This window comes from Lithobates pipiens, unplaced genomic scaffold, assembly GCF_037356315.1.
Source record: "Lithobates pipiens isolate NorthernLeopardFrog02 unplaced genomic scaffold, aLitPip1_a1.2 Scaffold_8, whole genome shotgun sequence".
Lineage (NCBI taxonomy): Eukaryota > Metazoa > Chordata > Amphibia > Anura > Ranidae > Lithobates > Lithobates pipiens.
The window spans coordinates 122,304,434-122,331,063 of record NW_027507903.1 but is presented as its reverse complement, the minus strand read 5'-3'; the positions used below and the strand labels follow the sequence as shown (position 1 = coordinate 122,331,063).

At 47.3% G+C, this 26,630-nt stretch overlaps 1 protein-coding gene across 1 annotated transcript in view; it reads left to right on the top strand.

The window, feature by feature from the left end:
- The window catches only part of ALPK3 (alpha kinase 3), a 187,666-nt gene that overhangs the window by 49,386 nt on the left and 111,650 nt on the right, over positions 1-26,630 (top strand). Inside the window, exon 2 of the mRNA XM_077473051.1 lies at positions 2,146-2,402. Within this exon, the coding sequence (XP_077329177.1) occupies positions 2,230-2,402 (173 nt within the window). The 5' untranslated portion in view covers positions 2,146-2,229. The remainder of the gene's footprint in view (positions 1-2,145; positions 2,403-26,630) is intronic.

The following is a 26,630-nucleotide window of genomic DNA, read 5'->3' as shown; positions in this document are numbered from 1 at the left end:
ACTGATAGGCTGCATTGGTGGGCACTGATAGGCTGCATTGGTGGGCACTGATAGGCTGCACTGGTGGGCACTGATAGGCATAGTTAAGACGGCACTAATAGGCACAGATAAGGCGGCACCGATGGGCACAGATAAGGCGGCACTGATGGGCAAAGATGGGCACAGATAAGATGGCACGGATGGGTGGCACGGATGGGTGGCACGGATGGGTGGCACTAAGGGGCACTGATAGGTACCACTGATAGATGGGACTGATGGGCACTGATAGGTGGCTCTGATAGGTGGCACTGCTGGGCACTGATGGGCGGCACTGATGGGCACTGGTAGATGACACAGATGGGCACGGATATGTGGCACTGGGGTGCAGCACCTTTGTTGAGGCAGATTGTGGGCACTGCTGGGTGGCACTGTGGGCACTGCTGGATGGCACTGCTGGGTGGCACTGTGGGCACTGCTGGGTGGCACTGTGGGCACTGCTGGGTGGTACTATGGGCACTGCTGGGTGGCACTGACGGGGGGCACTTATTTTTTAATGAGGTGGCACTGGCAGGGGGCAGGTGGGCACTGGCAGGGCTGGCCGTGATCGGGACTGATGTCCCGATCACGGCCGCGGTGATCAGCTCTTTTTTTTTCTCCAGCGCGAGGAGGAATAATAGCCGATTACCGGCTCCGTTGTATCACATGATCAGCTGTCATTGGCTGACAGCTGATCACGTGATAAGGGGTGGGGATCGACCCCTTGCTCGGATCGGTGATCAGGCGAGTCTCATAGACTCGCCGATCACAGGGAGCGCCGCGCGCGCCCCTCAGGGGGCGCGCAGGCCGCTCGTGCACGAGACGACGTCAATAGACGTAGTCCCAGCAAAGGAGGTCTACGCTGTAGCCGTCATTCGGCTATAGCGCGGGTCTCAAGTGGTTAAAGCCCATTGCACTCTTTAACCACTTGGTGGCTGGCTCGCACCGATATACATCGGAAAAGTGTCATGGGTGCACAAATAGATGTAACCGTACATCACTGCATCATGACCACCAGTGGCCAGCGATCGTGGCACGGAGAGGCAGAATGGGAAGATGGCTATGTAAACAAGGCATTTCCCTGTTCTGCCTAGCAACATGACAGGGATCTACTGCTCCCGTTGATCAGGAGCAGTGATCTCTGTCATGTTCTAGTGAGCCCATCCCCTCTACAGTTAGAACATGCTAAGGGAACACAGTTAACCCCTTGATCACCCTTTAGTGTTTAACCCCTTCCCTGCCAGTGACATTTACACATTAATCAGTGCATTTCTATAGCACTGATCGCTGTATAAATGTCAATGGTCCCAAAATAGTGCCAAAAGTGTCCGATCTGTCTGCTGCATTGTCGCAGTCATGATAAAAATTGCAGATCACCGCCATTACTAATAATAAAAAAATGCCATAAATCTATCCCCTATTTTCTAGGCACGATAACATTTGCATAAACCAATGAATATACACTTATTGCAATTTTTTTTTACCAAAAATATGTAAAAGAATACATGTTGGCCTAAAAGAAATTCGTTTTTTTTATATATTTTTGGGGGATATTTATTATAGCAAAAAGTAAAAAAATATAGCTTTTTTTTCAAAATTGTCGCTATGCTGTTTGTTTATAGCACAAAAAGGAAAAAACGCAGAGGCGATAAAATACCACTAAAAGAAAGCTCCATTTGTGGGAAAAAAAGGATGTCAATTTTGTTTGGGCACACCATCGCACGACTGCACAATTGTCAGTTAAATCAGCACAGTGCCGTATCGCAAAAAAGGGATTGAACAGGAAGGGGGTAAATCCTTCCGGGGTTGAAGTGGTTAAAAACACCCAAAATGTAATTTAGTCATCCCCATTTACTCTAAAACATTTTGCCAACATTGTGGTAGAATTTGGGCAAAAACTCCCAATTTCACTCTTCCCTAGTCATTTGGACTCACAAATGAACCACCCTTGGTCAATATTAACATAAGCTAAAAGTACAGTGTATGTACTGTAACTTGGTATTATTACCTACTGTAATGTTTGATGAGTATATTGTTGAATGCATTTATTTTTCTCTACTGCGCCATTTGTTTTGTGTATTCTCCACATTACAGACATCTTACAGCAGTTGCATATCTTTCTGCCCCCAGGTTCCAGTCTCCACGGGAAGTCTTGCAGCACTTTTGTGGAAGTCGCAGGCGGCTGATCAAAGTGGCACAAGACAAAAATAGTTCATGATGGGTACACGGAGACCTATGACCCGAACACCCTCTGGGAATGGGAGGTACTATGACTCCCATGGAAGCAGCAATGGAAGTGCAAGTGAAAGTGAAGACAGTAATGGTTCAGTCTACAGTCCGCGAGCAGATAGCAGAAGTTATCTGCTGAATGTGAGACCTGAGAACAGGTGAGATCAGAAAAGAAGGGTATATTTCAGCTACTGCAACCCTTTAAAGCTTAATGGTGTCATGTAAACTCCATTCAGTGGTCTTAAACATTAAAAAGTACAGTTAACCTACCCTGTTTCCCCCAAAATAAGCCTAAGCCAAGACCTAGCGTGATTGTCGGTGATGGCTGCAATATAAGCCCTACTCCCCAAATAAGCCCTCGTTAAAGTCCTTGTAGGTCTTATCTTCAGGATAGTGCTTATTTTGGGGGAAACGGGGTAGGGCTTATATTGCAGCCATCACCGACAATCACACTAGGTCATTTTTTCAGGGAAACAGGGTAGCATAGCCAAATAATTCTGTTGAAATTAAAATGCTTTAAAATGTTATTAATAACAGAGAAAATGGTATAAACTCTTGCACACACTATTTCTTTTCTAATTTCCATGCACAATTTTTTCAGCATTTGACTAGTGGATAGCAGGTATAACATCATTTTAGCATTTTGGTCATAACTAGTTGAATATAAATGTACTCTTTATTACTGGCCAATGGTGCAAGAGCCCATGTTTTTTATTTAGGCACATTATTACATAGCAGAATGCTTCCTTAGTACATCCATATCTGTTAGCTGGTCATTAGCCCAAGGTTTGCTTAAAGGCTTTGGTTTGATCTAAAAGGACAAAGTGTTAAAATGTTTTTCTTTATCTCCGCCTTTGCAATGTTGTGAGAAGCTTGGCAGGCTGCCTGTTTTTCTTTTTTTTTTCTTTTGAACTCTCTGCACTGAATCGGGAAAATGCTCTGTTAAAGCGGGAGTCCACCGGGACTCCGCGTTTTTTTTTTTTTTTAAAAGCCAGCAGCTACAAATACTGCAGCTGCTGACTTTTAAAATAGTGACACTTACCTGTCCAGCGCGCCCGCGATGTCGGCACCCGAAGCCGATCGCTAGGTCGTCTGTCGGGTCCTGCCGCCGCCATCTTGGGTATGGGAATCAGGAAATGGAGCCTTTCGGCTTCATTTCCCGGTTCCCTACTGCGCATGCGCGAATTGCGCTGCGCAATAAGGACGCTCCCCGCTGCCTCTGGGAGCTGTGTGTTTCCCAGCAGGCAGCGGGGCACTTGCGGGAAGGGGCGGGCACTTGCGGAAAGGGGCGTAAGTTACGCCCCTTTCCGCAGAGAGCTGTCCCGGAAGTGGGTGCAGTTACCTGGATTATCCAGGTAACTGCACCCCCCTCCCCCCTGAAAGGTGCCGATTGTGGCACCGGAGGGGGGGAGGGTTCCGATGAGCGGAAGGTCCACTTTAGGGTGGACCTCCGCTTTAAGATCGCGAGGGGGGTAGAATCGTGATTTAGATCCTTTACCGATTAATCGTGCAGCTCTAATGTTGAGTAAATATTGCTGCTGACATTTGATATAGTTGCCCATTCTTGAAGTCAGTGTTTCAAAGAAAAAATATTCACTGCAAAAAATTAAGAATTGAGGTGTATGTAAAGCCAATTGTAATTTTTTTCTTGTTTTGATAGACTGGGGAATGGTCATGTTATTTTTGCTGTCTGTGTCCTGTCAGTTAGATTTCCCTTCACTTTCAGTCACAGAGACACAGCAAGCATTAGGAGGATATCTCAAAAAAAGTAAAAATATGTGGATTTCTCAACAGCTCTTACACCCCTTCTCTATGGTCCATGGCACTTCGCTTCGATTACTCTGTGTCACTGTGGGGGTTATTTACAACAATTGAAGCATGCAAAATCTGGTGCAACTCTGCATAGAAACCAGTCAGCTTCCAGGTTTTATTGCCAAAGCTTAATTGAACAAGCTAGAACAAGTGAGAAGTTGATTGGGTACCATGCACGGCTGCACCAGACTCTGAGTGAGCCAGTTTTAGTAAAGCTCCCCCATTGTGTTACCCATTGGGATCTCACACAAAAACTAGTCACCAGATGGTACCTGACTCCATACCAACTTTCAAAATGTTCTTCCTCTGATTTCTCCCTTTGCTGGAGAGGCTGTGTTCTGGACAGGTTGGGAACCTACTCCAAATATTTTGATCCTGCAAGAACCTCACCAGCATTTGGTGGAATATCTTCGCTTTTATATCTGACCTCTCTTGCATCCTGACACAGCCAGACCCAGCTCAGACGATTTTGCATTTAGGAATGGACCACTTTCCCCAATCCTACAGGAAGGTTATAACCCACGGCAAAGAATGGTATAATGAAGCACTAGAGATAGGATATAGCACCAAATCCCTTGGAAGTCATAAAATTGGTTAATGTTCACTATTCATTTGAAAAGATGTTTTCCCATAAATATGTAGCACGATCATCCTTTGATAAACAATGGAAACCATGTGTTGAAAGCTGTTATAATGTTGCTATACTTGTGTAGCGGGGTCTCTTTAAGGACTATAAAACTACTGTTCCCAGAACCCTGCTGGTTCCCAGGATGTTTGGAGTTATGCCCCAGAGACTCATGGGGGAGGGCATATAAGGAGGGAGAGAGGCCTAGTTCTTTCTCTTTGGACACCCCCCCTCTCCTAGCAAGAGGAGGTTTGTGCTGAACTGCTGGAGGGACAAGGCCTGAAGCCTGGGCCTTGTGCTCTTTTCCAAAGAGCCCTTTGCCAGCCTAGCTGCACCTGAGAGACATTTTCTCATCCTTGCTGCAGTACACAAGAAGGATTGAAGACTTGGAGGTTGGTGGATTCCTGTTCCTAGACAAATCTGTGGCGGAGAAAACGGACTTGGACCTGTCCGGGTGGTGAGAGCTGTTTAAAGACAGAACCTTTATCTTTATTATTCGTTTGGATTACAAAGTTGTTCTTCAAGTGCACCACCGAAAGATTGCTAGCGAATATTGTTTCACTGGACTTCCATCTAGATCAGTCAGGCCTGACTGCATAGGTAGATAGTGCTGGGTGTTAGTTTACCCATGTGGGGAAGTAGCTGAAAAAGGGCAGCACTAGAGTTGCATAGCAATACTTTATTATGCTGATTACTCTGTTTATCTTTATTACTGGTTACTGCAGGGACCTGCTTATGTGTTGCAAACCAAATGTTCGATTCATGTTATTCCTTTTATAAAACAACAAGTAAAGTCAGTTATATACTTTCAAAGATTGTCTATGAGCTTGAGTTATCCACCCATGCACACACATATTTAGAGTATAAGTGATTTAATGTGTATTGCTAGATACTAACTGTGCCAGAGTGGGTAGAGCAGATTGCCGGGGGGTTGGCGGAGCTGTCCTCAGGGCCCAAACCAAACTTGCGGCCCTCTTAAGTGAGGGTATCGCTATACGTGGGGGCTCGTAAATCCGGGATTTCTGAGACAGCGGTGAACACGCCAGAGGTACCGGCATGGACCCACAGGGAGTCAGAGCGTGGTGTGAAACGGCTAAGGCTGACCCAAGTCAGTCAGTGGTCATTAGCCTCCCAGGGGAGAAATGGTCGACTGAGACCGTAGAGGAGTTAATGAAGACAGTGTCCCCAGACCATGAACCATGGGTGATGGAGATAAAATCAGACCCAGACATCTCATATCAGTATGCGCTAGTGGAATACTGGGATGGGATGCCGGAGGCTTGCAAGCGCAACTGTGTACGGACACAAGACAACAGATCCTATAGGTTGGCGCACGCAACAAAGGAGGAGCCATCGCCAACGGGATCACCGCAGGCTGCGGCCCGTACCTCACCCGAGAGTCTCAGATCAGCACCGGCCACCCTTAGCACAGAACTGTGTGCTGTCCTGGGGGAGATTGTGGCCCAGTGCAAGAAGGATCCCACAGATTACCCGATGTCGGGGTACAGAAAACTCCGGATGTTTTCAGGGAGGAAACCTGTACCTTCGGAAGAAGAGGGATTTGAAGAGTGGTTAGATAGCGCAACTCAGGCACTAGAGGAATGGGAAGTTCCAGAGTGCAGAAAGAAGCAGAGGATTGTGGAAAGTCTAAAGGGGCCTGCTCTAGAGGCCGTACGCAACCTGAAGATGAGCAGGACAGACTGTAATGCGCAGGAGTACCTAGATGTATTACAGAATGTGTTTGGTGGGACAGAGAAAATCTCTGAGCTTGCTTATCAGTTAGAGCATTGCTACCAGAAGAAAGGTGAAAAACTATCAGACTACATGGGACGTTTAGATAAAATCCTGCATAGGATGATCCTAAGGAAGGGGATCAGCCCAGGGAAAGTAGATGAGGCCCGTGCTCAACAGGTACTGAGGGGAGCTCAACCCATGGATCCTATTGCATGGACACTGCGTGCCCGACAGGATGGGAAGAGTCTGAAGTACACTGACCTCATCCGAATGATCAGAGAGGAAGAGGCCCTACTGGAAGAGAAAAGGGAAGAACATCCCATCGAGCCCGTCGAACAACCGGTAGCAATAGTTACACCGGCCATGACTCCCGCTAGAGATAAGGAGGTGGACACTTTGAAGTTACAGATGTCCCAGGTGATGGATATGTTGACTGCTATGATGGCGAAAGGTCAAGGGGGAGCCGAGAAACCAAGTCATAGGAAGGAGTTGTTTCCAGATACACCAACACCAAGCCCCACTCGGGACCGAGAAGAGATGCTATGCTACAACTGCGGGGGCAGTGGCCACTTCGCCAGTAGATGTTCCAGTCCCAAGAAGAAGAAGATAGATAACCGCCAGCCGGCGGGAAACTCCAGAGGGCCCCGCTGAGGGAGTCAACCGGGTGCCCATGCCTTTCAGTGAACTCCAAACTGAATAGAAGGAAGAGAAAGAGAGAAAACCAGACCCCTCAGAAGGAATGTCTACAAATAAGAAACAATAACATCCCTCAGCGGGTTTGTACTCCCATTACTGTGGGGAGGGTCAATGCATACCAGGCTCGAAAAAGAATAAAGTCAAAAACCAACTGGATGAAGACGGGTCCCCAGAAGAAGGTGGCCTCAACCCGGCCCTACCCAGAAGAATTGGTCGGCCCGTCCCCCACTGTCTCCATCCAGGTGGAAGGAGTCTACACGAAGGCCCTCCTGGACACTGGAGCTCAAGTGACTTTGTTGTACAGAGACTTCTATGATAGGCACTTGAGCCACTTGCCTATACAGAAGATAGAAGAGCTGGAGATATGGGGCCTGGGAGCTCAGAGTTTCCCCTAAGATGGTTACCTGCCCATAAAGCTGACCTTCGATCCATCTGTGGGGGGGGAAACAGAGGTGTTTGACACCCTGGCAGTTGTGTGTCCTAGACCGCCCGGGGCCAGCAAGATGTCCCTCATCATAGGGACCAATACGGATCTGGTGCGAAGACTTCTGACCCCCCTAGTGAAGACGGGAAACCATCAAGATCCCAATATCCATCCCATGCGGAAGACAGCCTACCAACGGTTGGTCCTAGAGCAGAAGACCCCAGGAGAGGGGATAGGGAAGGTGTGGAGACTTGGGAGAGAAGGAGTGGTGCTGCAGCCCGGAGAGGTAGCCTGCCTCAGGGCGACGGTGAAGCTTACCTGGGAGCAGCCTGGCCCCTTTGTCATGCTGGAATCCGATCCAAGGGAGGACCACTCAGGCCTGGAAGTGATACCGGAAGTGATTCCAATCAAGGCCCTGAAGAAGGCTCGAGGAAGAGTCCCAGTGAGTGTGAGAAACCCTACGGAGAGACCCATAGAGATCCCTGCCAGGATGCTGTTGGGGCAGGTGAGTCCTGCGGCCCCAGTCAGCTGGTCAGAAGTAAAAGGAACGGGTGAAGGAGGAGATGTTTGGGAAAAACTTTCCATGGAGAACCCGGACCTACCTGGAGCCTGGAAGGAGAGAGCCAAGGCCCAGCTGACTAGATGGGAGAGGATTTTCTCAAAGGATGAGTTTGATGTGGGATGTGCCAGGAGTGCCACCCACCGAATCCGCCTCCACGAAGACAAACCCTTCAGGGAAAGGGTTAGGCGGGTCCCTCTAGCTGATCTGGAGGATCTGAGGGAGCAGCTTGCGGAGTTGAAGAAGACTGGTGTGATTCGGGAGTCTAGAAGTCCCTATGCCTCCCCCATAGTGGTGGTCAGGAAAAAGAATGGGTCGTTGAGGCTTTGTATCGACTACAGGACTCTCAACAGGAGGACCATCCCTGACCAGTATACCACACCGAGAATAGAGGATGCCCTACAGAGTTTGTCTGGTGCCAAGTGGTTCAGTGTAATGGACCTCAAGAGTGGGTACTACCAAATCCCCATGCACCAGGAAGACCGAGAGAAGACAGCTTTCATAACCCCAGTGGGATTCTTTGAATTCAACAGAATGCCTCAGGGCCTGTCTGGAGCCCCTGCTACCTTTCAACGCCTCATGGAGAAGACCGTTGGAGACATGAACCTCATAGAAGTCCTTGTGTACTTGGACGATGTCATTGTCTTTGGGAAGACTTTGGAAGAACATGAGGCCAGGTTGGAGAAGGTGTTGAAAAGACTCAGCGAAGAGGGACTCAAGCTTTCTCCCGAGAAGTGCCGGTTTTACCAATCCTCTGTGAACTATCTGGGACACATAGTGTCTGAAAAGGGAGTGGCTACAGACCCTGAGAAGTTGGAGGCAGTTACCTCTTGGCCAAGACCGACAACAGTCACAGAGCTCAGATCTTTCCTGGGGTTCTGCTCCTATTATAGAAGATTTGTAGATGGGTTTGCCCGGATTGCCAAGCCACTAAACGAATTGCTCAAGACTGAAGGAGAAGAGGATGGCTTGGGACCTAGGAGGGCCGGTGAGTCGGTTCAAGATCAGTGGAACCCAAGGTGTGAAGAGGCTTTCCGAACCTTGAAGAGGAGCCTTACCACGGCCCCAGTCCTGGCCTATGCCGACCCACCAGACCATATGAGCTACATGTCGATGCCAGTCATGAGGGCCTAGGCGGAGTGCTCTATCAAGAGTATGAAGAGCAGCTGCGATCAGTGGCCTATGTGAGCCGGAGCCTGACTCCCTCAGAGAAGAACTACCCCACTCATAAATTGGAGTTCTTGGCCCTCAAATGGGCAGTAGTAGACAAACTGAAGGACTATCTCTACGGGGCGGAGTTTACCGTAAAGACAGATAACAATCCTCTGACCTACCTCTTCACTACTGCAAAGTTAGATGCAACCGGACAAAGATGGTTGGCTGCATTATCCGGATTCAACTTCAGTCTAAAGTACAGACCAGGGGCTGGAAATAGGGATGCAGATGCCCTGTCCCGAAGATCTCATGTCATGGTCAATGACTGGGAAGACTGGACCCAGGTAGCACCGGAAGGAGTGCGAGCACTCTGTCAGGGTGCTGAGTTTCAAGCAAGAGGGGGCTCCAGAGCAGAGGAGATAGGAGTCACCGCAGTGGGAGTCCCTCAACCCTACTGTGGGGTAACTCAACTAGCAGAGGAACTCCTGCCAAAGCTGTCCAGAAAGGAGCTGAGCTATGACCAATTGGAAGACCCCATGGGGAGATTGGTCCTTGAAGCTTTGGAGAACGAGAATCCAGAGGGACTTCGACATCACCCTTCCAAGGAGGCTCGCCTGCTGAGGAAAGAGTTGGATAAGCTACAAGTACATCAGGGAGTGGTCTACCGAAGGGGCCCCTCTGATAACTCAGAAGATAAGTGGCAGTTGTTTCTCCCAGAGAAGCACCGAGAGACAGTACTAATTGCCTTACATGACCAGCATGGCCATCTAGGGGCGGAGAGAACTTTCCAGCTTGTCAGAAGCCGGTTCTATTGGCCCTGTATGAGGGCAGAAGTGGAGGAATATTGCCATTCTTGTGCACGATGCATCCAGAGGAAGACTCTACCCCATCAAGCTGCCCCAATGGGCCACCTACAGAGTCAGGGTCCAATGGATCTGGTGTGCATTGACTTTCTCTGCCTCGAACCCGATTTGAGTGGATTGGGAAATGTTCTGGTGGTAACCGATCATTTCACCCGCTATGCCCAGGCTTTCCCCACCAAAGACCAAAAGGCCTCCACTGTGGCCAAGGTGCTCATGGAAAAATACTTTGTCCACTATGGATTACCACAGAGAATCCACTCAGACCAAGGAAGGGACTTTGAGAGTCGTCTGATCCGGAACCTACTGGACTCATTGGGAGTAGAGAAGACCAGGACTACACCTTATCATCCACAAGGAGATGCCCAACCTGAGAGGTTTAATCGGACCTTACTAAACATGCTTGGAACTCTAGAGACAGAGAAGAAGCAACACTGGAGCCAACACATATCAGCTTTGGTGCACGCTTACAACTGCACCACAAGTGATGTGACGGGTTACTCCCCCTACCGGCTCATGTTTGGGAGAGAAGCAAGATTGCCGGTGGATCTGGCCTCTGGCATTTCCCTAGACCATGCCTCTGCTACCTCCCACAAGGGATATGTGGACCGACTTAGACACAATTTGAAAGTGGCCCATGAACGAGCTCAGGCGGCCTCGGACCAAAGGGGAGCCCGCAACAAGAGGAACTTCGATCTGAAGGTTCGAGTGCAAGACCTGCAGCCTGGGGACCGTGTACTGCTACGCAACCTGGGGATTCCTGGGAAGCACAAGCTTGCTGATAGATGGAGATTAGGGATGAGCTTCGTGTTCGAGTCGCACGTACGTTCGACTCGAACATTGGCTGTTCGTCCGTTCGGCGAAATCCGAACTCTTGGTCCGTTCGCGTCAAAATTCGTGTGGTGCGCACGGCCCACAATGCACTGTGATGGTGCAGTGCATTGCTGTCTCATGATTGGCCAAGCATGCACTGTGACCCCGCATGCTTGGCCAATCGCAGCGCCAGCAGCGAGGAGAGCCATGATTGGCCACAGGCAGGATGCCTGTGGCCAATCATAGCTCAGGCTGTGTAGTGCACGCCCCACACTATATAAGGCCGCCTTTGAGGCGGCCTCGTGTAGTGTGTTGGCATCTGAAGCAGTGGGTGTTCTGTGTACCTTCAACACAGTTACACACCGATCGTTTTTGGCTGATTTCCTATCTTGCTCTTGTGTAGTGGTTATTGTCTGTGCCCTGACCGCAGTATACACCACTATATTCACCTCACCTATATAGCTAGTGATCTATCTTTAATAATAGAGCTTGCAGTCAGTAGTGTTAGGAGATAGTGCGTGCTGTCTGCGTGCTCTGTACCCAGTACATACCGCTATAATCCACCTACATAGCTGTTCTCTATTTGAGCCCAATTGCCATCTGCAGGAGTTATTGGAAGTTGTGTGTGCCTCCAGCACAGCACAGTATACATCTGTATATACCCCTTTATCTCTGCTGTTTTCTGGTTATTGTCTGCGTGCCCTGACCGCAGTATACACCATGATATTCACCTCACCTATATAGCTAGTGATCCATCTTTAATAATAGAGCTTGCAGTCAGTAGTGTTAGGAGATAGTGCGTGCTGTTTGCGTGCTCTGTACCCAGTACATACCGCTATAATCCACCTACATAGCTGTTCTCTATTTGAGCCCAATTGCCATCTGCAGGAGTTATTGGAAGTTGTGTGTGCCTCCAGCACAGCACAGTATACATCTGTATATACCCCTTTATCTCTGCTGTTTTCTGGTTATTGTCTGCGTGCCCTGACCGCAGTATACACCGCGATATTCACCTCAGCCTAAGGCCCAATTTTTCTGCCCCTGTTTAACAGGGGCGTTTAAGTACAATTTTTGATGCAATGCTTTGCAGCAGGGCTAATTCCAGCAAAAAAACTAGAGTATATGGAAGAGGTTGCAGTGTGGTGGCACCAGCAGCAGTGCCTAAGGCCAAATTTTTCTGCCCCTGTTTAACAGGGACATGTAATTACAATTCTTGATATAATATTTCACAGGAGGGCCCCTTCCTGTGCCCACCCAGAGTAACGGTGAGGACTTATAGTGTTGTGGCACCAGCACCACAACCACCAAAGGTCAATTTTTCTACCACTGTTCAACAATGGCATGTAATTACAATTCTTGATATAATCGTTCACAGCAGGGCGCTCCAGCGCCCACCAAGAGTGACTTTGAGGGCTTACAATGTTGTGGCAAAACCAACACCTTGTTCCGCCATTTCTGCAGAGCATATAGGGCAGGCCCCTACTTTCAAACATCCAACTTACAAACATCAGACAGCAGCAAGTGAGATGAAAAAAGATGGACGACAAAACAAATTATACAGGGGTGATAACCCTTCCCTATGTTTTCCAAAAAGCTTAAAAATAGTTTTTTTGACTGGAGCTACACTTTAAAAATGTTCCAGTTGAAAATTACAAACATATTCAACTTAACACAACAAACCTACACAGTCCCTGTCTTGTTTGCACCGCCTGTATACTGCTGTTCTGAGTATATAGGGCCTGGGGGCCACACGCATTTCCTTTTTTTAATATGGGTACAGGGTTCCCCTTAATATGCGTACAAGACCCAAATAGGCTGGTAATGGACAGGGAGGGCTACCCATGCCATTTTTCTCAATGATTTTCAACCATATTGCAGGAACCAGATATAACATTAAAACCGCAAGCAGTTTTAAATGGTGTTATTTCCGTTTAATGTCATTTTGTGCAGGGACTGTTCTAAACACGGGAAACACGTGGCACTTCACAGGCATACTACAGACACCCCCCAGGCACCATATTTAAAGGAATATTTCACTTTTTTTTTCACTTTAATCGTCATTAAAATCAGTGCACCCGCCAAAACGGCCGTTTTTAAAACTTTTTTTTGCATTGACCCATGTCCCCTGAGGCAGGAGTCAGGTCCTCAAACCCTTTTTAGGACAGTATCTTGCATATTAGCCGTTAAAATTAGCACTTTCCATTTCGAACGTTCGAGTCCCATAGACTTCAATGGGGTTCTAACGTTCGTAACGAACGTGGGGTCCGTTCGAAAAGTTCTGGTGCGAACCGAACCGGGGGGTGTTCGGCTCATCCCTAATGGAGATCAGAGCCCTATGTCATTTGCAGAAAGCTACCTGGATTGCCTGTGTATAAGTTAAAACCAGAGGGGAAAGTGGGGCCCTTGAAGACTTGGCACAGGAATCATTTGCTCCCGCTTACTGAAGCAGTCAGAATACCTCCAGTGAGAAATCCACCAGAATCTGTTTCCATTCTGGATACCCCGGGACCTAGCACTCGGTCTCAGACCTCCCGGGTTAGAGATGGACAAGATTTCCACAGAGGTGAAGGTGGAAGAGGAGAGCTTGAGTGGCTGTGGCCTTCATCAACTCCAGGAAATTCTGCCATAGATCTCTCACCTACTGAGGATACACAGGATGGGACACTGAACCCAGAAGCTACAGAGTTCATTCCATCTAGTGGTGTGCCTGAAGGCTGGGAAGATATCCCTAGCATTTACTCACAAGAGGAAAGGACCGATGTTCCAGAATCAGTGATGCTGTCAGAGTGTGTTCCTGAAGTAGAGCCTGTGGCACCAGAGCCTGAAGTCCCAAGAGAACAGAGAGCTCGCCGAGTTGTGAGACCCCCCAAGAAGCTAACCTACTCTCAAATGGGGGAGAGCTCTGAGGACTCTGTTGTGACTGCTAGAAGAAGTGCTGAACGCTCTAATCCCTACACTGACCATTTGGTGGAGGGCAACGCCAGCTCTCTCTCTGGCACAGTTAGGCAGGCCACTCATGCCAGTGTGACCTGTGGGACAGGGAATCCCACCTCTGAGTTCTGGTGGAAATTCCCTGTACCAACATCATACCCAGCACTTTCAAAATTGGTACAGGATATGTGTTAAAAGTTTATCTTTGGGGACCAAAGAGTTTAAGTGGGGGGAGTGTGTAGCGGGGTCTCTTTAAGGACTATAAAACTACTGTTCCCAGAACCCCGCTGGTTTCCAGGATGTTTGGAGTTATGCCCCAGAGACTCATGGGGGAGGGCATATAAGGAGGGGGAGAGGCCTAGTTCTTTCTCTTTGGACACCCCCCCTCTCCTAGCAAGAGGAGGTTTGTGCTGAACTGCTGGAGGGACAAGGCCTGAAGCCTGGGCCTTGTGCTCTTTTCCAAAGAGCCCTTTGCCAGCCTAGCTGCACCTGAGAGACATTTTCTCATCCTTGCTGCAGTACACAAGAAGGATTGAAGACTTGGAGGTTGGTGGATTCCTGTTCCTAGACAAATCTGTGGCGGAGAAAACGGACTTGGACCTGTCCGGGTGGTGAGAGCTGTTTAAAGACAGATACTTTGTACTCAGAGTCACTCTGTGGATGGTGAGGAAAGGAACAAAGAGCAACAAGGAAACAAAGACCTGAAGTGTGCCAAAGGTCACGTGGTCAGTATGCCTAAAGGGGGCAAAAAAATAAAACAGTAGGAAGAAAGCTCAACAAACCAGATGACCCAGTGAATAACGTCTAACCTGGAGTGGCGGCAAATGAGTAATGCCTTTGCCGCAGAGAAGGAAATGCTAAGAAAGGCAGTAGCCCCTCCCCTGGCTTCAGGAACCACAAAGCCGGCTATAGCACCCCCTTGAGCCCCAACCCAGAGACCCACGCAAGATAAAACCTAAGAGTACGTGAACGTCATGAAATGAACCCACAATGGAAAGTCAGCTAAGCACAGCGGGACGTCCCCACCGCTAGAGACCTGGATGGCTTCAAACGGAGAAGCAGGAAATAAAACAACCTGACAGATCATTCAGCATGAAATGCTGAGACTTAACTGGATACGCCCAGAAAGCGCTGAAGGCTGATACAAGCTGGAGGAGGCAAAAAAAGGAAACTAAAACAAAACAGAAAGCAAAAAGGAACTAGACGTTTCAGCCATGAACATACCTCTGAAACGTGAATTGCATGATAACCATAAATTCATGAGAACCATAAGAGCGTAAGAACTGTAAGTCGACTGAAAACGGACAACTGCCAGCAAAAACGCACGAGAACGCAATTGTATGAGAAACCCTAAAATTGCATGGAAATTAAAAATATGAGAAACACCAACTTCATAAGTAAATCCCGAGAGACCTAAATCGCACAAAACAAAATGCGTAAGAATTGTAACTTCCTGAAACACCAACCGCATGGAAACCGTGAATTGCATAAACTGAAATGCATGAGAAACGGCAATTGCAAGTGAAACCGTGAAACGAGTGAGAACCGTGCGTGAAACAAAGCATGAGAACGACAAATCGAATGAAACATAATTGCATGAAAACGTAAAACGAAACGAGAACATGATTGCATGAGAACGCAACGAAAAGAGGACATGAGTGCACGAGAACGTAAAATGAAACGGGACATGACTGCATGAGAACGCAAAACGCATGAAACGCAAAACGCATGAAACGCAAAACGCGTGAAACGCAAAATGCATGAAACAGCAATTGCAAGTGCAACCGTAAAACGAGTGAGAACCGTGCGTGAAAGACGAACGAGAACAAAAGCATGAAAACGTAAAACGAAACGAGGACATGAGTGCATGAGAACGTGAAACGAAACGAGGACATGAGTGCATGAGAACGTAAAATGAAACAAGGACATAACTGCATGAGAACGCCAAATGCATGCAACGCAACATGCATGAAACTCCAAACGCATGAAACGTGAAACGCAAAATGCATGAACACACGCCACGTGGCGCTCAGGCAGGGGGAAAGGACACGCCACGTGGAGCTCAGGCGGGGGAAGGGCACGCCACGTGGAGCTCAGGCGGGGGAAGGGCACGCCACGTGGAGCTCAGGCGGGGGAAGGGCACGCCAGTGGAGCTCAGGCGGGGGAAGGGCACGCCACGTGGAGCTCAGGCGGGGGAAGGGCACGCCACGTGGAGCTCAGGCGGGGGAAGGGCACGCCACGTGGAGCTCAGGCGGGGGAAGGGCACGCCACGTGGAGCTCAGGCGGGGGAAGGGCACGCCACGTGGAGCTCAGGCGGGGCACGCCACGTGGAGCTCAGGCGGGGCACGCCACGTGGAGCTCAGGCGGGGCACTCCACGTGGAGCTCAGGCACCAGCCGGCGGCTCCCTCATGAAGTTGGATGAGCATGCAGATGCCCCCCCTTCAGCCAGATCTGCCCCAGGAGAGGTGGCCGATCACCCCCCCCCTCCCCCCCAGGAGAGACAGCGGGTGTACTGCGTATGTGAGGGGGGGGGGGGAGCCGGCACAGCTGAAATCCCCCCCCTCCCCCCGCCAGGAGAAACGGCGGGTGCAAACCCCCCAGTGGACAAGCACTTGCAGGAAAATATATAAATAAAATTATATATATATATTTTTTTTTTTTAAGGAGAGGAGCGGACGGGCAGCCAAGCACTCCCTCCCCCCGGCGTGAACACCGGGAGGAGCGGCCAGACCCCTCATGGCACCGGATCAGCCCGAGGAGAGAAACAGACGGGCGGCCGAACACCCCCCCCCCCCTCCCCCCGGCGTGAACACCGGGAGGAGCGGACGGGCAGCACCCTCTGGAGCCCGAAACAGACCGAGGAGCGGACGGCGGCCAAACACCCCCCCCCTCCCCCCGGCATGAACACCGGGAGGAGGGGCGGGCAGCACCCTCTGGAGCCGGAAACAGCACGAGGAGAGGAGCGGACGGCGGCCAAACACCCCCCTCCCCCCGGCGAGAACAACGGGAGGAGGGGCGGGCGGGTGCACTGCATATGTGAGGGGGGGGGGAGGGGGAGCCGGCGCGGCCGAAAACCTCCCCCCTCCCCCTGCCAGGAGAACCGGCGCTGTAGTGCAATCGCATGATTGTAGGCAGGAGGAAGGCTCCCCATGCAGACAACAGCTGCCGGCGGGAGAACTCCCCCCACCCACAGATGCCCATCACGGAGCCGGCGGGGGCCACAAGCACCCCCGTCCATGTGCGAGCAATAGAAAAACATCCTCCTCCGACCCGCCGGAAGTGACGTCCGCCACACGCGACCGACGTCCAACGAGGAGGAGGCAGAGGAGGGCAGGCTTTATGCAGCCTGACTCCTCCTACAAATACAGGCTTACCCTGCGGTCAGCCTTACACTTATCTTTATTATTCGTTTGGATTACAAAGTTGTTCTTCAAGTGCACCACCGAAAGATTGCTAGCGAATATTGTTTCACTGGACTTCCATCTAGATCAGTCAGACTGCAGGGACCTGCTTATGTGTTGCAAACCAAATGTTCGATTCATGTTATTCCTTTTATAAAACAACAAGTAAAGTCAGTTATATACTTTCAAAGATTGTCTATGAGCTTGAGTTATCCACCCATGCACACACACATATTTAGAGTATAAGTGATTTAATGTGTATTGCTAGATACTAACTGTGCCAGAGTGGGTAGAGCAGATTGCCGGGGGGGTTGGCGGAGCTGTCCTCAGGGCCCAAACCAAACTCACTCTTAAGTGAGGGTATCGCTATACTTGCTTAACTGAATGTGATTCCTTTCCTGGAAATGTAACACAATACTGCACTGCATATCTGTTAGCTAGTCATTAGCCCATTTTTGCTTAAAGGCTGGTACACACAGTCAGAATATTGGCCAGTATTGGCCGGTTCAACAGAAACCAGCCGAAAGTCAGCCCATGTGTACAGCAACCTGTCTGGCAGAAGCCTGTCTAAGAAACGGCTTCTGTCAAATGAGCATGCTGGAAAACTAGCTCCCGATCAGAGCTCACAGCCAATGGCTGCGAGTGCTGATCAGTGTGTTCTGGTGGGTGGGCATTCCCCCTGTCAGAACACGATAGCTCAGCAGGGGAGATCGCTGCACTAAGATCGCTTAGTTAATCCGGCAACCTCTTTGTTTTTTTTGTCCGTTCATCCCGTTCGATTGAACAAAAGTAAACTTTCCATATGTACTTAGCTTAAGATTATACAGTATGTGTAAAAACAATGCAGAGTATTTGCTATTCCACTGACCTGACTACTTTTTAGGAATTATTTTATGCTGTAAAAACAAAAGCAATCCTAAACATAGCTACCATCCTGGCTGTCAGTTTCATTAACTTTGGCTCTAAACATGAACCTAAACATGCTCAGTTGGTTACACATACACAAAGATCTGCAAAAATATGTCTACATTTTTATTTTTTAACTAACTTTAAAGATAACACCAACTTGCCTCCAGTCAGCAAAGTCCAATGTTTACATTATATGTACACAGGCATGAAACTGATTAGCTATTAAGTAATTATCATGTGCTACTTACATATTTCATATGTTACACAACACTTAGATGCTGTCCTTGGGCCAGTTTGCTGCCAGTTTTCAGTTGCTATAATTATATGAGGGCTGGGGGTTATATTGAGTGCATTGATAGACAGTCTACAAGTATCCATTGACTAGCACCTGGGAACAACTGGTTCTGGTCTAGAGGATGCAGAATAGCTCTGTACAACATATGGGTTTTCAGAGTGTGCTCTAGGTGGTGACAAGTTTGCATTTTATAAGTGATCCCCTAGTAAGGTAAGATGAAATTGATTATGTTACAGTCCAATCATAAACGCAAAATTCTGTTTTTATTAAAACAACTCCAGTTTAGCTATAACAGTGCAAGAATTGTGGCAAACTGTATGCCAGCTCCTTATTTGTTGCTGCTCTATATATAATTAGTCTTTTCAGCACAGTTGCTTAAAACATGAATTATAATGTAGCTAGGGGTGTATCTGCCATGAGGCAAACAAGGTGTTTGCCTTGGGCTGTCCGCCCGCAGAAGGGACACTAGCAGTCGGACTGGGCCGCCGATCAGTCATCCCCTGAAACTAGGCCGTGCAGAGGGGCAGATTTACTAGACTGCCTCTGCCCCCATCTTCACCGCTGACTGAGGCTCTTACTGGCTACTGGTTGCTAGAGCCACCTAGTGTCTAGCAACCAGTGACGTCATGGCCGTGACTCCCCGCCCTGCAGGCGGAGCCTGAGGCAGCATCAGCATTCAAAGCAGAGGAGGATTTTAATTCCTCCTCCACGCCAAGTGTTCTCTATGGTCTCCACCCACCTCCTCTATGATCTTCTCTGGGCCTCCACTGCAGCCGACTTTGAGGGGAAGACACCGAGTGTGAAGCCTGTAAGGTGAGGCTGTGCACAGACTAGTTTTATACAGTGTGTGTCACCATGTGCAGTCTGCAGACCCAGAGACCCATACGAAGAGGAGAGGCTTATGCTGGGACTTGTAGTCCTTCACTTTTGGGGGATCTGACCCCCACAAGTTAATGATTACAGGTCCCAGTATGAGCCCCTCAGAGCTGAGGATGGGACACCCCCCCGTCCCCCTCAACTAGTGAATGACTACAGGTCTCAGGCATGAACCCATGAGATCTAGGGGGTTACATTCTTAGATCTCAGGGGTTCATGCTGGGACCTGTAGTCCTTTGGTTTTGAAGGGAGTCACATCCTTAGATCTAAGGGGCTCATGTTGGAACTTGTAGTCCTTCACTTTTAGGGATGTGACCCCCCAAAAAAGGACTGCAGCTATGTCCCATCATGAACCCCTCAGAGCTGATGACATGACACCCCCAACTAGTGAAGCACTACAAGTCCAAGCATTAACTCCAGAGATCTAAGAATATAACCACTTAAATCTGAGGGCCCAGGGCTTATTTATTCTTGGACCACATAGCCACCACCAGAGACCCCCCAAATTGCACATTTAAATGGGGGGGCATAATTTTAGTCTTGCCTAGGGCAGCACAAAACCAAAATACACCACTGAATGTAGCGCTTACCCCAAAGGGGCAGCTGAATTTGACCCAGGTCTCCTTTACCAGTACAGAGGCTTTCAATCTTACTAGCACAGATCCATGGACACCAACAATATAGGCTCAGTCTAGGGGATGTCTTTTTAGAATGTATTGCTGAAGAACTTGAAAAAGGGAGGAGTTTAGGGTAACAGAGAACTACAAAACAGTAATAACAGTCAATGGGAGGACAAACTTCCTAGGGGAATATGCTTATGGGAGCAACACACACTATAGTCCCAAATCAGGTCTTACAATGTCCCAGGAGCTATCTGCCACCTAGGATCCCCAGGTAGATCCTCAGTGAGGCAGATAAAAGATCCTTCTTCAGACCAAGACTTCAGGACAGTGTGCTCCAGCAAAAGTCCACTAGCAATCTCCTCCAGGCCCTCAGCTCAGCTTCTGCTGAAGACAAATTGGAAAAGTTGACTCTAGATGGACTGTTTAGGTACCACAATGGCGCAAATATCTAAAAATATATAGTAGTTTATTGACACAAAATTAGGTTAAAAATAAAAAACAAAAGTGCAGTTTAAAATTCCTAGCATTAGATGCTAAAGAAGCTACCCCATATGCATCACTACAGGTCAGGGAGAGCAGACAACAGGAGCGTGCGTCACACACACTGCGGTCTGGCTTCTACTACACATTAGAATGAGCGTCAGTTTTATGAGAAACATTGGGGTGAGATCCATTTCATAAAAACCTGGGTCTCCTGATAGACCCCAAATGATACTGGCTACCCTCTCCTAATATACAACTCTGTACCTCCCCCTTCTCCCTTTACCCTTTCCCTCTCCTCTCATTCCCCCAGTCTCTCTGCCACCATCCACTATTTATTTTAGTACATCTGCTGATCACTGTGTTGGATCTCAGATCCTCTGGTCCACTCCTCCTTACTATTACAGGATTACCCGAGGCATGCCTATAGTACTTACCTGAAGCTCCTGAAGAAGCGCTTACAGCGCGAAAGATGTAGAGCATTGAGTGTTGAGATCTCCTATCCGTGACATTAACCTACACCAGGCCCATCTTTGATATTGCTGCTTATATGTACTTAAGTCATATGCTGAATCATAATATGGCCCCAAGGTGGTTGTGATGCCTATAGGGTAGCTTCTTTAGCGTCTAATGCTAGGAATTTTAAACTGCACTTTTTTTTGTTGATTTTTAATCAAATTTTGTGTCAATAAACTACTATATATTTTTAAATATTTGTGTCAGCCCTTGTACACACGGTCAGACATTCTGACAACCAAATCCGTTGGATTTTGTCTGACGGATTTTATTCGCAACTTTTGCATACACACGGTCGGACAAAGTTGTCGTAAAATCAGATTGTACATAATGTGATGACATTATTTCGTTACAACGGGACTACGTTCAGGCTAGTAGCCAATAGCTTTGGTCTAGGAATTTGATCTGAGCATGCGTGGCACTTTGTCCGTCAGAGTAGGCTACACATGATCGGAGTATGTCCGATCGGAGCATTTTGTCGGAAAATTTTACGGACAGGTTGGAAAACTTGGTCCGTCGGATACTCCGACGGAAACAGTCCAATGGAGACCACACACAGCCGGATTATCTGACAAAACGGTCCGATAGGACACATTCAGTCGGAATCTCCGACCATGTGTACAAGGGCTCACTGTGGTGCCTAAAAAGTCCATCTAAAGTCTACTTTTCCAGTTTGACTTCAATTAGGATGTGGCGCCTGTTATTTGTTCACATCCACAGTGCCATCCTGTGGGGACGCTCTTCTTTTAATTCAGCTCCTGCTGGAGCCTGGTCTGCAATCTCTTGTCTTAGCAGCTCTCTCCTAGGGGCAGCAGCCCCAGGAGAACTGGAACCCTCTCTGGAAAGGAAAGGGCAGTCTTGAAAGGCTTCCCAAACATTTATCATCCCCCCCCCCCCCCGCCACCTTTTGGATGCCTCCTTTCACAGATTGGCTGGCGCTTGATAAATATTCCTGCTGTCCATTTAACACTCCCTACCCTATATTCTGGAAGCTTCATCCAGAAGCAAGTTGGAGAAATTAAACATCCAGCCTAGAAATCCTGACCAGACAAAAACAATCAATTCCTGTTCCACTGACTACAGCAAAGCCAAAAACTAAATTTATTGTAGCATCCCTCACTAGAGGAGAATGCTACAATAAGCAAAAGGTTATATCATTACTATTTTTACATGATTCCTCCCAGTGGTATAAAAACAAACCTTTTAGATCTGAAAAGTCAAAGCTAAGGGTAAAAATCCCAGTGCAAAAAAAAATATAGGGGCATTATCAGGGATGCCATTGCTGATATTTTATGTATCAAGCTGATTATATTTGACCTTAAAGCAGCTCCCCCAAATACTGTAGCTGCTGTGTAGATTTCTCAACAGATTTTACTCTCCTTCTCTATGATCGATAGCACTTTGCTTCAATTACTCAATTAGTTTACTTCAATTACTATTATTTACAAAAATTTAAGCATTCAAAATCTGGGGCAACTCTGCATAGAAACCAATCAGCTTCCAGGTTTTATTGCCAAAATTATTTAGTAAAAAGTTAGAAGCTGATTGGCTAACATGCACAGCTGCACCAGACTCTGAGTGCACTAGTTTTAGTAAATCTCCCCCATTGTGTTAACCATTGGGAGCTCACACAAAAACTAGTTACCAGATGGTACCGGACTCCATACCAACTTTCAAAATTCTCTTCCTCTAATTCCTCCCTTTGCTGGAGAGGCTGTGGACAGGTTGGGAACCTACTCCACATATTTTGATCATGCAAGAAGCTTTTTAAGGAAGATCTTCACTTTTATATATGACCTCTCTTGTAACGCGGCCCAGCCAGGCCCAGCCAGACCCGGGAGCAGGAACCCCCCCACAGTGGTTCCAGGGAGTGTTCAGTCACATTGTGGCTTAATGGACGTTTTTATCACCTTTGTTTGTGAGTAGATTTTATTGTTACCTATTTTTTAAATATGTGTTGGTTAATGCACTAGGCCAGTGCACCCTCTTTCTTTTATTCATTTCAGTACTAAAAACCTGACAGAGGGTCTAGCCTTTCTCCCAACTCTATCCAAAACGGAATTTCTTATTTTATAAAATAGCAAATTACAGCTCCAAGTTTCTTTTTCTGATCAAATAATTGGTAACACAGTGCCAGTAGCCTTCATTTTTATGGTGTGCAGCAGTGACCTCTCCCTTTCTTTATTCAGGATTCTGTTACTGAAATGATGGTGTTCCCCTTGACCTTACGTGTTTCGACACCTCTTGCATTCTCCATAATATAAAATAAATACAATTCTAACAGGAAGAGTGGGAAACTTTTATGATCAACTCTTGTTTTTCAATAGCAATTTTATTGTAGAAACTTTATTATATATAGATTTCCTAGGAAACACTGTAGGATCAAGTGTGCTGTACCTCAAACAAATTTGTTCAAGGCAGGGTTGCAGACAGACTAATCCTTGGTAGCCCGGTCCAAGATTTTTTGTTGGCAGACCCCTGAGTTCACAATATTTTCAGTCATTTAAAAAAGTTGCATCAATGTCACTGAATGCTGTTTATGCATGCTACATTGATGGGAAGTGCTTATGCATTCTAATGAGGTACTTATCTCATACTACAATATTTTGCATGTATAATATATAAGCTATCTAACACATGCTTATGGCAAGTTTAACTGTGTCTTTGGTTACTTGAGGTGAAAGATTTAGAAATAGCAAATGTTCTGTCAGGTTTGGCAGCTAACAGAGAAGAGAACAAGTCTGCAACTGGGCCAAATGACCGGGCTAGGTTACATTGCGAAGTTCTGGAGAAACCCTTAAAGTACACCTGTCATGAGGGATATACGTAGCTTACTACTTCTCCATCTGAAAAAAGTTGGTCCGCTGGCTGTGACTGACTTTAAAACTTCACAGAGCAGGAACAAGGTTGTAGCAAATGAAAGCTGGAGAGAAATAAGAATTCTAGGTGTCTATATATGTTCAGAATTAGTGACACAAGTAATGAAGATGTATGTCAACCCGACAACCAGGTCACTAGTAGTTTCAGAAAGAGAGTTTACCAATGGCAATCATACATACACTCACTGACCACTTTATTAGGTACACCTGTTCAATTGCTTCGTAACACAAATTGCTAATCAGCCAATCACATGACAGCAACTCAATGCATTTAGGCATCTAGATGTGGTGAAGACCACTTGCTGAAGTTCAAACCAATCATCAGAATGGGGAAGAAAAAGAATTTAAGTGACTCTGAACGTGGCATGGTTGTTGGCGCCAGACAGGCTTGCTTAAGTATTTCAAAAACTGCTGATCTACTGGGGTTTTCATGCACAACCATCTCTCAGGTTTACAGAGAATGATCCGAAAAAGAGAAAATAATCAGTGAGCGGCAGTTGTGTGGACAAAAAATGCCTTGTTGATGTTAGAGGTCAGAGGAGAATGGACAGACTGGTTTGAGATGATAGAAAGGCACCAGTAACTCAAATAACCACAACATGTGCACAACACATGGAACCTAGAAGCAGATGGGCTACAGCAACAGAAGACCACACTGGGGGCCACTCCTGCCAGCTAAGAACAGGAAGCCAAGGCTACAATTTGCACAGACCCACCAAAATTTGACAAAAGAAGACTGGAAAAACGTTGCCTGGTCTAATGAGTCTTGATTTCAGCTGTGACATTCAGATGGTAGAGAGATAGAGATAGAGATAGAGAATTTGGCGTAAACAACATGAAAGCATGGATCCATCCTGCCTTGTATCAACCGTTGAGGATGGAGGTGGTGTAATGGTGTGGGGAATATTTTCTTGGCATACTTTGGGCCCCTTAGTAACCATTGAGCATCATTTAAATGCCACAGCCTACCTGAGTATTGTTGCTGACCATGTCCATCCCTTTATGACTACAGTGTACCTATCTTCTGATGGCTACTTCCAGCAGGATAATGCACCATGTCACAAAGCTCAAATCATCTCAAACTGGTTTCGTGAACATGACAATATTCCAATGGCCTCCACACTCACCAGATCTCAATCCAATAGAGCACCTTTGGGATGTAGTGGAAAGGGAGATTCACATCATGGATGTGCAGCTGACAAATCTACAGCAACTGCATGATGCTATCATGTCAATATGGACCAAAATCTCTGAGGAATGTTTCCCATACCTTGTTGAATCTATGCCATGAAAAATTAAGGCAGTTCTGAAGGAAAAAGGGGGTCCAACCCAATACTAGCACGTTGTACCTAATAAAGTAGCCGGTGAGTGTATATTTCTTATTTCTCATGAAAGGTTTCCTTTGATGCCACTTCTCTGTCTCAACCTGTTCTGGCTCACAGCCTCCTTCTGCCTTCTCAATTCTCTCAAAATGGTGATAAAACACTTGATGTTTTATATTCATCTTTCCGGTGTACAAGAGTGATGAACAACAACAGAAATTCCAGCTGCAGATTAAAGTGGGTGTAAACCCACTTTAAAAAAAAAACAAAAAAAAACTAACACCTGCAGGACAAAGGCATAATGAACTAGTATGCATAGCATACTAGCTCATTATGTAGTATTCACCTGAGATTGAAGCCCTCACTGCGGTGCCCGTACACAGCACCGGCCGGCGACATCACTCCTGGGGGTTACTTCCAAGTATCTTGGCTCAGGCACTGTGATTGGCCAGAGCCACGCTGATGTCACTCCCGCACATGCGCATGGTAACGGCACACTCACTGAAGCAACAGCATGTGTGTCATTGATTTAGTTTGTGTCAATGCTCATGTGCCGATGACGTCGGCACATGCAAATACAGGGGATATTTCCTAAACCAGGTTTGAGGGGATATTCTGGGCAGCTACAGGTAAGCTTTATTATAGGCTTACCTGTAGCCAAAAGTGGTCTGTTATGCCCCGTACACACGAACGGAATGTCCGACAAAAAAAGTCAGACGGGAGCTTTTCATCGTAGATTCCGATCGTGTGTATGCCCCATCAGACTTTTTACGTTGAAAATTCTGACAGACCTATAAATAGAACATGTTCTAAATATTTTGGACGGAACCAATTCCTATCAGGAAAACCGCTCGTCTGTATGCTGTTCCGACCTACCAAAAACGACGCATGCTCTGAAGCAAGTACGAGACGGAAGCTATTGGCTACTGGCTATTGAACTTTCTTTTTCTAGTCCTGCCGTACGTGTTGTATGTCACCGCATTCTTGACGGTCGAAATTTGGTGTGATCATGTGTATGCAAGACAGTTTCAGCGGAATTCCGTCTGAACTCTGTTGGAAAAACCTTCAGAGTTAATTCCGACGGGAAAACCGGTCGTGTGTACATGGCATTAGGGTTTTTACAACCACTTTAAGTAAAGAAATTTTAGCCAATACAAACAAAAATAAGTCTGTGAAGAACAGAAATCTCAGTTTTGGGTGAAGATCCAAGTTTCGTTTAAGTTTCAGGCTTCTGGAAATTCCTAGGAACCCAGAAAGGAAGGTTTAAGCGCTTACTGCAGCTGTATCATCCTATGGTTAGAGACCCTGATCCCACCAGTGTTTGCAATAGAAATATTTTGAGAACTCATCATGGGTTGGATGACCATGTTGCTGTAACCAGAAAGATACAGTATATGGGGTTTATTTACCCAAAGGCAACTGTTCACTTTGCAAGGTAAGCTTTCCCAGAGCTTAGTAAATCTGCATGTCAATTC